This window comes from Lagopus leucura, unplaced genomic scaffold, assembly GCF_019238085.1.
Source record: "Lagopus leucura isolate 7727_CA_CO unplaced genomic scaffold, USGS_WTPT01 Super-Scaffold_73, whole genome shotgun sequence".
Lineage (NCBI taxonomy): Eukaryota > Metazoa > Chordata > Aves > Galliformes > Phasianidae > Lagopus > Lagopus leucura.
The window spans coordinates 81,924,816-81,941,590 of NW_024962252.1; the positions used below are offsets into that span (position 1 = coordinate 81,924,816).

Genomic DNA, 16,775 nt, shown 5'->3' on the forward strand with positions numbered 1-16,775 from the left:
GGATTGGAACTGGATAGACTTTTCAGGTCACTTTCAAGCCAAACCATTCTGTGATTTGTTTCTTCTTGTATAAGGCAGAGGGAAAATAACTCAGAGCTTCTACAGTAGAGGAATTTTCTAAAGAAACCTGCTACTTGGCTTTTCACTTTTCTCTCCAATCTTGAAAATGTTTTGAGAAATATGAGCGGTCAGACAACCTTCTCATCCTTCTTTATTAAGGAATCAGATGTTAAAGCTAACCAGGTCTGTCCAACTGAAAGACTCAGACATCAGAGTGACTCCTGCTGCCCTGACCTGCTGGAGATCAGTGTAGGCAGTTCACCTCTCCTTCGGGTCCTGCCAGTTGTGCTGCAAATTTCTGAGAGGCTTATGCATGTGACTGCATATTCTGTAGGCACACGGCTGGCCACAAACAGATGGGCACAGACAGAGGACACTGCCTTTGTAGGCACCTACATAACCACAGACAAAGTGTGCAGCTCAATTTTTTTTTGAACTATCGCTGTTCCGGGAAAGACTGGGCCCAGGCCCATTGTCTGACTCTCAGAAGACTTGTCTGCTAGTCTTGTGTGAAGGTTGGTATTGCATCATATGCACAGAGAGCAATGAGCTCACACATGCAGAAAATGAGGAAGAGTAGAGTTGAGTGAGAAGGTAAGACAATGATGATCAGGTACAGGATCTTAGACTAAGTTGTGCTGACTAACAGCCTACTTACACACAATCAACAGATGTAATTCCCATCCCTATTTTCTCACACTTGTCCCCTGGGACTCTACCTTGTCCCTCACCTTTAATCCTGACCCTAAACATCTCAGATGAGGCTTAAACCTTCCCACAATTCTTCTTATAAAGCATTCCATATTAAGTTTTGTGTACAAACTTTTACTCAGTAAGTTCTTCCTTGGTTTCCCTCAGACATCCTGTAATAATTTTGCTTTTTTTTTTTTTTTTTTTTATGAGACTTGTTCTTAATAACCCACAATAATCTGGTTCCTTTCTTATCAGTCACCAAGTTTCTGGTTGAACTTCTTCAAGGTTACACTTGGTGGGCATGTCAAATGGCCCATTGATCTCTTTCTTATGAGTTCTAGTCTTTGTTATTCTCTGCTATCTGCTGTTTGTCAGGGTTTGGTGTTTGCATGCTTAATTTATTACCTCTCCTGTTCCTTGCCTTGTCTTTTATCTTGAGTAGCTGTTAGATAACCTTGCAGTTCCTTGCCCCATTTGAGAACGGTGCTGACTTACACCTGGTGATTCTGAAGCCTTCTGTAGCCAAGGCTGTGTTTATGCAAGTCTTGGGCAGCTTCAGTTGTGGCTGGAAGCAACTGTCATGGCTAAATGAAATTTTTGCTGTTACTCTGAGAACTCCCAGGGCAGACATTTCAGTATTTCAGCAGCCACAGTATTTTCATTTTTCTGCTATAGCAATTATGGTGCGCAGTTTTTTTCTCTTTGGTTGGTAGTTGAATTCTTTTTTTTTTCTTTAGTAAAAATCGAGTCTCTTGTAGCAATGCACTGCTTGTGACGAGAGTGCCTGAACATAAGGATTTAGAGTGAACATAGATTTTTTGCAGTACCACAGGACTATCACCTCTTGCAAAAGTTTGGATAGACTAGGCCCAACACAATGAATATTCAGCCATCTGGAAATTGAAATAGTTGATATGAGTGGTTTTTCCTCTCTTACTGTGTGACCCCCAAGTCAACAGCAAAGGAACAGCAAGCATCAGAACGTTGTGAGCAGGAGTTGTTGATGTCTCCCATGTTGTCATTTGACTATTGATAGCATTTCTGTATTCCCTTTATACTTAAGGAATCTCACGTTAGAAACATAGGTGGGAAAAACAGATCCAAAAATTTCTCCATTGTTTCTATGTAAGCTCTTATCTTGTTTTCTGTAATTGAGATTTTGGGAGGTACATTGTTCAGACTGGCAGTTTGTTACAGTTCAAGTTACAATAGGAACATCTGCCAGATCACAGAAAAATTAGCTAAGAATTTTTATTCACCTCAGTCTATTACAAAGTTTAATTTTTTTTTTTTTTTTGGTAGAACTCTGATATCATAGTACTTGCGTTTTATGAGATGCATATTTGTAGTTTTGATTATTAGTAACCCAAAGTAAATCAAAAAGGTAGAATCAAAGCAGTCATGTGCTTTGATTACTTAGCACCTCTCTCTGTGTAGAAAAAATAACCTTACTTTCTTTTCCTTTGAGGTGAATCAAGTCCAACTCGTCGAGAAGCAGTGAAAAGGAAGACTGCGGAATACCTCATGCGAGCTGAAAAGATTTCCAGTCTGTACCATAAATCCTCTGAAGATGTTTCTATGGTAGGGTTTATTTTTTGTTATTATTATTTTTTAAAATTTGGTCTAATTGAATTGTTCTGTCTCGTAGTAAAGCATATTCAAGCTTGAGGATCAAAATCTTTGGAATTTATCTCAGGAGGACTAAGGAGTATTTTGACATTATATTTCTATTAACTTGCTCTTATTTTCCTATTCTTTTTGGTTTCATTTCATTAGAGACTATGCTTAATTTAGCACACTTTCCTTCTGCTCCACAGTTGATGAGGTGGACATTTTGATTGTGCTAAAGATTTCAAGTTAAAGCAAAAAAAAAAACAAACAAAAAACCAGAAACCACCACTAAAACTTTTTTTTTTTTTGACTTTTCAATGAAAATATTACTCACTCCTGGATGTAGCAGAAAGTCTGTTGGTTTCTTTAGCCTAGCACATATGGATGTATCACAAATGAGTTAAGCTTGTAGAGCTGGGAGGGGTGGGGGATGGTTAGAAATAAATACTTAATTGAGCTAAGGCTCTTTTTGCTTTATTTAGATGTCTCTCCTGGTTGTGTTTGAGTGATCAGCAGATTCTTTATTGGTGTGGAGTTTCAGGACTGTCTTAAGCAGAAACACCCTTATCTGTACTTGTGCAAAAGATAAACAAAGCTCGTTCCAAGACGCCCTCAATAAATTTCTACTTTGCCCTTCCCCAACCATTTCCATCAGGACTTATCTATTCTTACTTTAGATCTTTACTGCACTCATGTGAAACTGCGTGTAGGTGACTGCTCTATCGTAAATATAAAATTTACCAACTTCCCATCTCTTTGCGTGTGTATCAGTTAAGGGCAAAAAGCACAGAGATTATTGCTTCTTAGGTTGCACAGATCCAAAAATGCTCTCAGGAGACTACAGCTACCTAAATGTGAAGTGTTATAAAAATCTTACTGCATAACAAGTAATTTAAAAAGCAAAACCAGTGATTTTTAAAGGTAACTTTTTCTGTGTTGAGAGCCCTCAAGTACATTTTTTTGAGAATGTTCCAAATGAGATATATTTTGTGAGATTTGCAGTCTTGCTGCTGCTGTGAATTGTACTTTGAACAATTTAGTATTTTGGACTGATATGAACTCCTACTAGGTAGTCTTTCTTTGGGTCAGGTGCCCCTGAAAGTGGGGAAGAATCTGTATTGAATGGAAATCTCAGTATGTTTGGAAACCACAGAACAAGGAAAAAAAACCCAAGAACAACCTATTTTTACCCTTTTATAAGTTTAAAAACTAATTGCAGTTGGAAAGGAGGAAGAAATAGGTTGCGTTTTTGTATGTGGGCTTGAGAAATATTTCCTCTTTTGCTGTACTGAGTAAGGCAAATGTCTTCTTCGTAGATCCAAAGAAAGTGAAACTAATTGGAGTAAGACAAAAGGAAAAAAAAAAAAAGTAATGAGACTAGAAATTCAGTCTTCTTGAAACTCTGAATTGACAAGATAGGGCAAATCTGAATGTTCTACTCTCCTTTCTACGATAAAAATGTTTTTCTAGGCTGTGGCTTTGTCTTCCCTATGGCACTGTTTTCCCTTTGTATTTTAGTTCCATTTATTTGCTACTCTTTATAACATGGAAGCCTTACTTTTGTCTTAGAGTTTTTGTAGTTTTCTGGCATCAGATGCAGACAGTGCTGTTGGGTCACAATGGTTGTGGCGGAGAATAGCTTGTCTCTGATTTTATAGCTGAAAATTTATGGGAAGTAGGACTTCCCTAAATTGTTTTAAAGGTGAGGAATTGGCATGTTCTTTACTTTGGCTTTCAGGACAGGAGAGGATCTTACAAAAAGAAGAATGTGACTCCCTGTATGGTGTTTGCAGATCAGACCTGAATTCTTTCACCTTAATTACTACTAAATTACTAAATTACTACTTATCCTTTGTAGTCCCCAAGGTAGATTTGTGTGTGCGTGTGTGTGTGTGTGAAGTATTCCATCCCATGCAGGCAGTGATAAAGTGTATTGAAATTACCTGCATCTGTCTGTGGGGTGATGTTCACTAGTGGAAACATGCAGATATTTTGCATGTGTCCCCTATAGAAATTAAGTCTATAGTTTTGAAGATTAGTGTGCACGTTCCTTCTAACTAGCTAGCTTCTGAACTGCTGTAAGCATGGCTTTGGTCAAGTCTGGGGCAAGGCTAGTTTGTTACTGGTAGCATCCCCTACTGTTGTAAGTCCTGCAGACTGATCCCATCTCTTTTTCAAATACTGGTGCTTAGACAGGATACATAGGCAAATAAGACTATACAAATCTTTATTTGCCCACATGGGTCAGCAAAGAGATATCTCATCTCTTTGTCCTTGCTAGAGTGATGCTAAAGTGTTTGGGAGGAACCATTGCTTTAGTATATATATGATGCCTTTACTAGAAGCATGGTCAAGTTTTGTCACACTTCCAAGTGTAATAAACTCCTGGAATTGCCTGTGCCTGTATTATGATGGGCAGGATGCATTTCTGGCAAGGAAAACATGATTCAGTGCAGGGAACTTCATGGAATATGAAAGCGCTGAAACTGTAAGCGCATTGGAGGAGGAGGCTTGGTTAAATAGCAAGAGTAAATATTTCAGTGTTTCTATTCACCACCTGATGTTAGGCAGAACTACTTTGTCACTCATGACCAGCGTAGGTAGTCTTGTGTTTCTTTTGTGCCCTTACAAGTAACAGGGTGAGCAGCTTCAAAACCAGGCTTATCTGGCCTTCATAGATGTGATATTTTGCTTCTTTCTCATCCACCAGGCCAGAGAAATATCCAGCAAGGGAAGAGGTAAGCTCTGAAGTATGGGTTTAGTATTTGTCTTGCACGTCTCTGCTCCTCATGACTCCCAAAATCTGTCAGGCTTATGCTGAGCCACATGAAGCAGCCTTAAAAGGCTGTGTGTTACAAACGTAACCCAAGCCATGTGTTTACCGTCTGAACTCTAAGTGGCAGTAAGGCAGAGGGGCTTCTCCTGAAGGAAGCAAGCTATTCTTCCAGGCCTGAAATGCCATGCTCCTGCCTCAGTGAAGACCAGATTTCTTTAGAGGCAATAGCCTGGTGTTTCAGAACTGCAAAGAAAAAGATTCTTTGATGCCATGGAAACCAAACAAAGAATGATAATAGTTTGCTACTTCTCTTGCCTCGGCAAAAAGCCATCAGTGTAGCCCTCAAGGATAGCATCCTTAGCAACCACCCTGCTGCTGGCAAGTCTGAGTAGTGAAGAGAGAAACACAAGAGGACGTGTTTTTGAAGAACTCTTGGCACTGTTGAAAAAGGTTACAAGTAGAGGTCTTAAGGATGGATAGAAGATTTCTTAAGGCTGAGAAGCAGCGCAGGGAACAGATGCAACTGTGACTGACCATGAACTGGGAACCTACTTGACAAGGTATGGTAAACATTGAGAAAAGCCTTGCTGTAGATCTGTTGGAGTGGGAGATGTGGAGGGACCTTCTGAAGATTGTAAACAGGCATACAGACCTTATGGAAAAACATGCTTCAGCAAGCACTTTCCTGCTCTTCCTCAGCACAGCATAGCAGCCTCAAGAGCCTTCTTGACAATAAATACTCAAGAATGCTGGCAGCAGCAGGCCATTTTGCAGGTTCTCAAGCTTTGTTTTTCTCTTTTGCCTACTTATGACTAGCAGCCTTTAAGGGAGTCACCGCCAAGCCTGAGTGAGAGAGATAGCCTGCCTCAGCAGCCTTTGAATTGCATTGGACTGACCAATAGAAAGCTTCAGCCTAGCATAGCTGTCGAATGGGAGACCCAGCACAAATATACATACAGGCTATGGTCTGTTTTAACGCTGAAGGTATTTTTGTAATGCATATCTTCTTCACTCTTTGAAACTATTTCTAGTTCCACTTACGCCACTTATTTTATATTTGGATTGTCTCTTTTTGCAACTTTACAAAAGCTGTTGTACTCTAAAATGTCAGATATTTTCAATTTTCAGAGCAGTTTAGTATTGTGTATTACAGGCAAACTCAATGCCTAAACAGGAAAAGTCATCTCTGTTCTTTGCAGTTATTTAATAAGATATTATACTTCCTAAATTTCTCATTCAATGTGCATAAAAACTGCAGAATGTGTAAAGAAAATACACTGTTTTAGTTTTATGTTATGCAAGTTTAACATAAAATAGAAATTCAGTCTCAAGGTTTTCCAGATCATTCTGCATACCAATCAGCTGTTGATTCTAGATGTACATGACCCCAGCTGTGTCTCAGCTTCGTGGAAGATACCATTTCAAATTGGTGGTCACTGGGGACCTTGTGAAGCGCACCTTAACCTAGTCTCTGTTCAGATGCATGCAGAGATGCAGCATGTTTTTTGCTTGATGCAGATTCAGGGTGCCCTACTGGACCAGGAGAACTGGAAACTGTTTCACAGCCATCATGTGAAACTTTGCATCTCAGGCCAGCAGAATCTGCTTCAAAATGAAGAATCTCTTTGCTGAAGTGAGGGTTTTGGCCATGCTATGAAGGGTGGTGACTGAAGTCATCAAACACTGACCTCTGCATGGTGAGGGGAGATCTAATTTTGATGTGCAGCTTGAAGCTGAGTTCTGCACTGATGTTTCTGAAAGTGCTCTTTTTAATCCTGAAATTCTGTGAAGACTGCTGTCAGAGGTTGTGGAATCAGCAGTAGAATTACCTTCTGTCACATGGTGTTTGTGGCTAGGGATAGAACTTTTGTCTTCAGTGAGATTAACATGAGAGGCTCTTGTAATGGCCAACAGCGATGCTGAAGTTAAATCAGGAGCTATGCTTCATTGTGTAGGTTGCAAAGTTAGAGCCTGTTGAAGACTCGTGATGGACACAAATTGTTGCATCTTGGAAATCACAATCACATCATCCTTTTCCACTTGAAGTTAGCTCCGGCTTAACAAAAGGTGATGGTAGGAAAGGAACTGCAAGACTTTGGATGCTGGTCCCTAGTCAGGTAATCCCAGCTGGCTTCTGCTGTGAAGCTCAGAGTGTAGTCTAGAAATGGTACATAAGGCAGCAGCAGAGAAAGTCCTAGAATACCTGAGCAGTATACTGAGCATTTGGACAGGTTGTTGAAGTTATCCTTCAGATAGTTGTGTGGGTATAGGTAGTCTGACACTTTCTTTAGAATATGAATGCCTTATTTCTAAAAGCAGATTAAGTCTTTGATTTTCTGTTAGCCTCTTTCCTGTTTTTTTTTTTTTTTTTTTTTTTCCTTCTTTATTCCTCTAGTTTTCACAAGCAAGCTGTCCTTTAGTTATTTTTCTTATTGCTGGCAAGATGCTGAGCTTGGGTTTTTCACCTGTTCAGAGGAGCAGACATATCATGCTTAATTGCCTTACTTCTGGAAATTGAGTATTTAGAGCTTGCTCTTGCAACAGAGTATGATGTCTTTCCAACTCTGGGGTCATCTACTAGACATTGAAATGGTGAAACCACACCACTTTAAAGAGCAAAGAAGAAAAAGAAAAATAGCCTGAAACTTATAGAAAAGCTACTGAGAACTGTAGAGACATTAATGTTATTAATCATTTTAAGGTAGCAACTTAATGATTGAAGTTAATAAAAAAATTTAAAAAATTAGTCATTTTAAGGAAGCAACTATAAAATGATGGAGAGCAGTGTGTATGTACTGTTACTGACTGTGCCATTGTTGGTGATATTTTAGAGAAGAACCCAAGAATGTGTACTGTTTACTTCAGACTCTATGGAAATGATGGGTGCAGAAGTCCAGTTCTGTAGCACTGTTAACACAACTGTGAACTTCTGAACAGACGCATGAACTTAATTCATGGTTGGAACATTGTGCATAAGAGAAAGTTTTGAAAGCATGATTATCAAGCAGTGTTATAAAAAAGTAATAGCTTGTAAATCGAAATCTTTTATAGTAGTCCTGAGAATTTTGAAATATTTTCTTTCATTACACATTTTCCTTAGAATGCTTTTGAAATTGTGTCATGATTAAACTCTGCATTAGCAGAACTCCGTTTCAAAGCATCTATTTTTTTAATGCAAAAAAATAGCACACACTTGTAAATACAAGACAGAAAAAGAAAGCCACCTTGACCTTCCTGGTAGCTTACTAGCATGAAGGACCTAAGGTAGGTCTGGAGAACAAACTTCATGCGGAATTATTTTCTTCTTTGTACCAAAAGCTTTAGTGATTTGTAGAATCTGGGCTGTTTTCTTCTAAGTGCTGTTGGTACTCAGCAGTATCTGCATGACAAGGAAAATCACAAGAGCCAATCAGTTAAATGAAGATAAATAAAAAACTCTTTTAAACCGAGAGCCCAGTAGATTGACAAAAGGAAAATTACACCTTTGGAACATGTTCCAGGCTTTTGGAATGTGTGTTTTTGGCACTTTCTGTTGAATTTCACAGGCAATGCTAAAATAGGAGCTGCTTTCAGGAAATAATTTGGAAGGAAATAAGGTGATTGACAACGTGAAGGGAAACTGATTTTGGGGAGAGATATGAAGAGGTGCTCTGGTCCTTGACAATAGCACAGTGAATATATAGGAGGGCAAACACTATGTGGGGAGGAAATAGAATTAACTGGCTTAATGTCTCCAGTTTTTCTGCAAGTTTCTGATCATTTTCCTTTGTGACGTATTTATTAACAATGTCTCCAGACACTGACAAATGTGAGATGAACTTTTGACTTTCAGAAATTTAAAAATCAAGGAGTTTCACCTTTCTCTTCCTTTATCTTTGTATGTTAGAAGGAGAGACTTGGGGAGGCTGGGTTAGGCTAAAAAAGACTTCTTGTGTTCAGCTTTCCAAATGAATGTATCAGATCTGGGAGGAAGGGACTCTGGTCTGTGGTTTTAGTGGAAGCTGCATGTTGAATTTTTAGAGGAGGATCTAATGAATTCACTCAGTTTGCAACTAGAAACTTCTGAAAATTAAATTGTTAATGTGCCAGAGGTAAAATGTGATGCTTAGAGGTTGAACTTTGTCTTGAAAGACTTCTGCTTTAAACACTGTTCCCTCCTCTGCCATGCAAACTTGGAGTCTGCCCTGGGAAATTACGAAGTACAAAATGGACAAAAGTCTCTGTGTATTAAATACTTGAACAGTTAGCGCCTGCTGATTTTCTTGTTAATTTCTAGATTAATATGATGTAGCTAGCTTCCTTTTCCTAAGGCAGTATTAGAAATTATTGTACACCTTGCTATTAAAAGGATTTCATAAAGCTCATCGGAGAACAAGAGAATTCTGTTTATAATCCTGTATTTTATGTTCTTCAAACTTAAAAAGCCTCTAATTTACTTTCTCCTCTTCAGTGATCTCTGAATTATTTTGTATCTGTAATAGCTATAAGGCTTTGATTATTGGGATGGGTTAAGAATTCAGCAATTGATTCAACCAGGTTCTGCTAAGCATAGAAAGTATAAAAAGACATTATTTTTTCTTTTCAAAATTTTGTTTTCGATGTTATCTTGGTTTTATTTACTTGCAAGTTGTTTTTTTTCCCCCCACTAAGGACAAACAGAAAACTTCTCCTTTCATCTTCACTCTCTCTGATTTATGATAAATTTAGTTTCCTTCGGCCTGGCATTTGCTTCAGCAGGCAGTCTTCCTTCAAGTACCACCCTGATTGATGTGTAATCTTTGATATCTTCCATTAGCCTCCAGGATCACTAAGTTCAAGGCCCTCTTGGAACCTAAGGAGCCCTGCCGAGGAACTGAAGGCCTTCAGAGTCCTTGGGGTGATTGACAAGGTAATTCTTCAGTGTCTCTTCAAGAGTTCAGTCATAAATCGACTGCATGCTGACATTTTGTCTTTGAAGCTGTGGATCTTAAGGATATGAAACAAAAGGGGAAAATGACTCAAATGCATCTGCACTTTAAAATAACAAAAGTAGAAGAAAAAAGGCTTTTATCTGAGCAATTCATGTAAGGCCATGCAAAATATATTTGAGCTAAAGGATAAGACACATGTTTGGTGGCATTCAATAGGATGAGGCCTGTTTTTTTAAAAATGAATCATGGTTACAGTAGTGGGGTAAGGACAAGTTGATGTGTTTTCAGTTGAATAAGCTGGTGGACATTTGAAATACAGACAGGTAAAAATTCCCACTTTGGAGCTATTGTTTAAAATGGTGTTAGAAGGATGACAAATGTTTGCTCTCCATTCCTGAGAATTTGGAATTGAAATCCCCAGCAAAGACACAGATTGATCAGTGAAGCCAAGCTTCTTCTTGTCACCTGCAAGTAATGTCACCCAAAATCCCAGGGCCATGTTCCTCTACAAACAGTGAAGGACCATACAGATTTTTTTGCAAGCCTGATCAAGAGACCAGAAGAATTTCTGCTTTGTTTTGATAGTGCTGATTAATTGTCACCTTACCAAATATTTCTAGGATGGCGCATTAATCAGTGGTGTGACAGTGGCTAATGTAAGACTGCAAAGGTTCATTTCCTCCTTCTATTCCAATTCCCTTGTGTCTTTTGAGTTACTCGTATAACCCGTGGTTTGTGCCTGGTGTACTTGATGCATGACCAATTTATGCGTTTCTAACTCGTATCAGAAAAGCTATCCCATCGCTTTAAGATCTGTATTTCTTCTTTCTTGTTAGACTGAACCTAGCTACAAATCTTTGTTTTTCTTTGCTTGTACTGTTGTAATTGTGTGGATAAGCTGATAACTTCTCAGAGGGCTATATACATTGGGTTGTTATGGTTATTTTTGTCACACATAAGGATTTCTGATCCTCAGCTTCATTTATCATCTTTGTTCTGTTTTTTAAGTACAGACTTTACCCCGTGAAGTGTTTCTCCCTGTATACATGTCAGAGACGGCTTTGAAAGAACAGCTGTTTGATTGGTAGCCTCCAACTAAATGCCCATGCCAGTCGTGGGCTTTGTGAATTAGTCTGAGAGTATAAGGCTGAAGAAGTGTTGGAAAGGAACTGAGAAAAGCCTTTTCCATCTTCTCGTGTAGGAAAAAGGAGCAGTGACTGGAGAAAATGCTGGTTCTCGCAGTTGAGGTTTTAGAGTCCTTAGCATTGTGAGGTCTCCTAGATCCCTCTCAGAACATTTCTCAGGTGTGAAATGAACGTACCCCGATCTTTGAGGCAGAGCTGGGGAGAATTAGGGTTCCAAGATGACAGAAATACAAGATCTTAGTGCTGGAGATGCATGTGAAGAGTGGTTCAAGGAAACAGGCCTGTGTATACAGCTGTATGCTTGTGTGTAAACAGTACTATAGGGGTCAGAGTTAATGTTTAATTACTGGGTGGAAAAAGGAGCAATACTCCTTCAGCTGTCTTTGTACTCTGCATACATGCTTCCAAATTATCCTTATTACACTTAGTCTTGTCTTTTATCTTTTGTTTCTAAGTGTTCATCCAGTCGTGAGGCAAATGAAAAGGCACTCTAAGTCCAAACGTTCACTGAGTGATCAGTGAAGCAAAGATGTGTGTTTGTATGTGTGCTGGAAATTATGCCCCTGCCTTCGATTTAAACCACCATCTCCTTTCCTTCCTCACCATTGCTTTTTTTTGCCTCCTTCTCTGCTTGCATATACTCTATAAAGCTCATGTCTGGAGAAATCTAAATTGATGGGCAAGTTTAGTATCCTTGCTGAGGCGTAGTGTGTTTGTTCTTGAAAATCAATTCTGATTTTCAGGGCTGGCGTTGAAGATGCTGTGCTTCTGGACTCAAGTCTATAGCTGGTTCAGCATATGCCCGAGTTATGGCTGCAAATAGTATTCTGCTATTTCTAACCCTGAGGCAACTTCACTGGTTTCAGCAGAAAATGGATATGTGGATAGTAACAAGCCACTAACATTTTACTGCTGTCTTCCTTAGATCTGACTGAGACTAAGCACACTGAATGGAACGTGGCGGTGAGTGGCTTCTAGAGCTGTTCTTCCACTGCTGCTTGAGGCCCAGGCTGGTGTCTTGGCAGTGCCGACTGGAGCAAACCAGCAGTTAATCTTCACTCATCAAATGCTGAAAGGTTCAGCACGTCACCTTAGCATAATGTCTGTCCTTGTTGTTCTTTTGAAGCCCCTTGAAGTATTTGGAATTGGCTTCTTGTTCACAGATAAAATGCATTCTGCTACCTGAAATGCTGGATATTTCAATTTTTTTTTTTAGACTGGGCAAAACACTGGGCATTTCATTCTGGTCTGGTTTAGTGATGTGCCATCTTTCCCTCTCTATCTGCCTTTTCACTTTCCTTGTTACTTAAATAATTTTTGCAGCGTTGATCCCTTTTCTGCTGAAACTGAGAGAGTTAGGGATTTTAGCATTATTAAAATCCTGAAAGTGCTGTGAAAATTCATAGTGGAGCACCCATAACAGTGCCTCGCCTCTCACCCTTTGCTTTTGCTCTCATGCAGAGGCTGTGGATATAAATCCAACTGTTTTGATAGACTTGAGAGGATCTGTGCTAGCGTTTGAGGAAACCACGTTTCTTAAATTCTGCTGCTGCTGTGCTTGCTTCGTGGTGCCAAAGGTTAACTAGATGGTGTTTGCAAGTATTTTATGGGAAGAGTCTACCTGTGGCTTTCTGAAAATAGAGGTTTAATCTAATTCTGGATATTGCTCTTGTCCTGCAACTGTTGTAGGCTCTCAGCTCTGTTGCTGATTGGCAAGCGCAGCTCTTATTAATGTTACAGGGGTACCACATTGAAAACAGGCTAATATATAAATATTTTAGCTGCTGTTATCACCAACCAGGAATGATCAATCATTTTACTGGTTCATGTACCTTAAAGTACAAAACCTCTTTTTGGAGTACCAAGGATTTTTGCTTGCAAAATTTGACTAATTAAAAATACGAGTTGCAGATTCTGTGCTGAGTTTCTGCCCTAGGCAAATCTTTCCTTTGAAGCTACAACTGGCCCCTGAAGAAACTACTTTGTTACAGTGCTGCTGGATACCTTAACAATGCTGTTTCAAGCCCAATTTCTTATTCTTTAGAACCCTGTTATTTAGAGTCACTCCATTTAAAGATTCATCTTGAAAGCAGAGTACATTAAGTAATAACTATGCCTCTGTAACCAATGACTGTCTTTCATGTCTTTTCTTTCCCCTCCCCTAGACTCTCGTCAAGCCATATTGTCCATGTTGCAGTGGTGTGCTGTGATCAGGTTTTGATGAATGTCTGTATATTTGAGCTTGTTGTTCAATACGCTGTTTGTTAAGCTTCCTTACACAACCTGAAACCTTATCAAATAAAATCACTCTCATCAGGGCCTTGCTAACATTATTTGGGGACCTTCTGAAGGGGATTCCAGAATTATTATTATTATTTTTTTTCCTGAAGAACTGGAAGTGGTTATCTTGATCTGTAGTAGAGATTATGTTTGTGACTGTTGTGCTGCTGTGAGAAGTTGTAACTGATTTAATATATGGCGATGAGTTGACCTTAGGAATGTGTAGAAGAACCAAATCAGGGGTAATTATTCAGAAAATGTGATTACTACCTGTCTACTTGATGAGCAAAAGTACAAAAAAGCACACACATAAAGAATCTGGAGTTCACATGTATGGTCTGCAGACCTATAGATGAATTCAAACAGATTGTGGTTAGTTTTAATGGAGCTCAGTCAGAAAGTAGGAGAAATGGCCTCTCTTATGGCAGGCAGTGTGTGTGCACTGCATGAATGTCTCATGTTGTTGTGGCTGTGACCATTTAGTGTCTATTAGAAACTTCAACATTCAGCACTTTATGTGGAGGTGAGTTTCAAGAATGCTGCGGCTATGAAACTGAATTGGCTGCAGCAGGTGTTTGCTCTCACTTGGCTCCTGGGTGCACATTGCCAAGCTTCTTTCAACCATCTTGGGGATCTGATGGAGAGGTGGTAGGGGGAGAGGGAAGAAACTGTAATAAACAGTGTGAACAAGTTCAGACATTTGTTTTTGTTTCATAATTATGCTTAGAAAGAGAAACTGGCTGAAAGCATTACAAGGAATTGACCAGGTTTTAGCTTGCAAAAAGATGAACTTTTCTTTCTGTTACAGCCAACTGAAAGTATTAAAAAACTTAAATTTGAATATATGCTGCTTTCTTAGTATTTGCATTATTTAAAGCTGCACCTTTTGTCTTTTAAGTACACTATTACAGCAAGTCACAGAATATACAAACCTTAAGTTCCTTGGAATAATGGTGTGAAGGGAGGAATAATTGCAAACAGAAGATAATTCATGTTGCACAGGTACAAGGATAAGCAATAATCACATTTTCCATACATATTAGCCAAATGTAATCTCTTTTTGCAACAGCAGAGGAAGATGAGTGAGAGTCTGAGTGATGTAATCTGAAAAGTGACAAGAATAAATCTGTATTAAGCAGATTTTTTAATCCTGGTAGCCTTGACAGCCAGCACAGCTGAGGAGAGCAGGGGGAATTGCATGCCTGTTTCTGTCTCATCACTACTGCTGTGCTGAGCATGGCAGTCGGCCTTTTGTCCGCCCTGCTGAGGCTTTTATGAAGTCCCAAGTGCTTGTCCTAGGATCAGGTCACCAACTTGTCTCCTTCCTAGTTGTCTGTCACTACCTGTAATGGGATTTTCCTGTCCACTGGTGGTATAAATGCAAGGAAAAAATCCTAGGGGAGCATCTGATACCTGTGAGTTTGTTGGACTTCTGCCGGAGGATCTGTCCTTTGATGAGATTGCAGTTGTTTAGGAGGTAAGGACCAGAATCATTATGTGACCCACTAGCAACATTGTTATGTGGGGTGTCTTCAGTGTAGAGCCACAATTTAAAAAACAAAAATTAGTAGCTTTTAAAGTAGCTCCTCAGCTGTAGTGTATCTTCAAAACCCTTTAGGTATCTGATACCACACTAAGGAATTCTTTTTTATTTGATCAGGCAACAGCTATTTTTCAACCTATGTTAGTGAACTTAGTCACGTTTGTGTAAGTGAATGTTTTGAGGTGTTTATTTTGATCAATGTTAAACCTTGCTCAAGTAAATCGAGCAGCACAAATATGTTCTATGCCATGTTCTGTAAGTGGGGATTCTGGAAAAACATTAATATTATATACTGGGGGGAGGGGGAGAAACAAAAACAGAAAAGAAAGGAGGTCTGGGAAAGCAAATAACAGCAGTGTGTTAGAGGGCTGCATTTATATTAAAGCCACCTGCAGGAGGGCAGTGCATTTAGCAGTTCTTAGTTCTTGCAGTAGTGTCCCACGCGACCTTGGCTGGGTGCTTGGTGGGGTGACTGATGGCTCACCGTGCTCTTTTTTCCTGGTGACTTGCCTGTTGCCTGCCTCTGGGTCTGTGATTCCCCTTATGCTGACTTCTGCAGTATTCCTTCGGTCTCTTATCTCTGGGCTTTGATGCATATGTTCTGAAGGTGGCCACCGTGACTTTGGGTGGCAGCAGATGGTAAACCTTCAGGCTGCCACCGGCTATACTGGTGTTAAGTTGGAAACTTAACGTTTGATGAAGAATCAGTAATGCATATGAAAGAGCTTTTACTGCAGAAATATCTTTTAATTAAAAAAAATTAGCATACTGAAACATTTGCTAATTTCCGTGCATTTAAAAATCCTAAAATTAACTGTTTTCTTAAAGCCAGACTATCGTTATTTACCAAGTAGGTTTTATTATGTTTTTCTCCAATTAATTGTACCTTCTGCACTGAATTTATTTTAATTTATTTTCTACTAAGCTGTTGGATACACTGTAAATTAAATCTAAGAAGCTAAATTTTTTAAGTAGCTGTTGTCAGCATCAGTATTAAGCATTTCAGTATTAAGCCTTGACTTAACCTCCATCCTCAGGAGAGCAAGCCGAACAACAAAAACCCAAACAAACAAAAATCTTAAAATCACAAGTAGAAAAGTCAAAACATTGCTGCCATGCAAGGTTGCTGTGTTTGCATGTGTTTTTGTATGTGCCTGAGAACTTAACTGCTTACACAAAATAGGGATGAGTGGTGTAGACACTTATTTACAGTATACATTTATGGCAATTGCTATTTTGCTGTCAGTTTTTTAATTTTTATTTTTACCATTTTGAGTTTGTCATCAACACACAAAAATAAGGGAAAAATGGGTAAGCAACAGTGCTGTGAAAGCCAGCATGATGTGTAGACCTTGACTGTGTTAGTACATTAGTATTACAAATAGGATTTTGCCTGGTCTCCTTTTGTGTCACAGTCTAGTTGCTCAGTGCCCAGGAATGCCCTGCTGTGCATTTTTCTCCCTCCCCCCTGAGATAGGATGCTGCATGTTACAGCTGACAGCTCGTTGTTATGAGGTATTAAATATTACACCTTACACAGTAGTTGTCATCAGCAAAACAGGTTCCATCAACTTACTGCAAGCCAGGAGCAGTTTCTAGTACAGGCATCTCAGTGTGGTCTGCTCGGGGAAGGACAGAGTTATGCAATGGGGAATGTTTTGTGGAATCCTGTTTTGTCCTGCTGTGTCATTCTGGTGGAGGTTTGTCGTTTCATATTTGAAAAAGGACTCTTAGAAAAAGAATTGCTGATGAACTTG

General features: G+C 39.3%; 1 protein-coding gene across 4 annotated transcripts in view; it reads left to right on the forward strand.

Moving 5' to 3' along the window:
* The window catches only part of RPS6KC1 (ribosomal protein S6 kinase C1), an 84,148-nt gene that overhangs the window by 34,826 nt on the left and 32,547 nt on the right, over nt 1-16,775 (forward strand). For all 4 annotated transcript variants that reach the window (XR_006180674.1, XM_042880245.1, XM_042880253.1 and 1 more), the window contains 2 exons: nt 2,222-2,334; nt 9,936-10,028. Coding sequence is in view for 3 of the 4 variants with exons in the window: in XM_042880245.1 (XP_042736179.1) it covers nt 2,222-2,334; nt 9,936-10,028 (206 nt within the window). In the remaining variant the exon portion in view is untranslated. The remainder of the gene's footprint in view (nt 1-2,221; nt 2,335-9,935; nt 10,029-16,775) is intronic.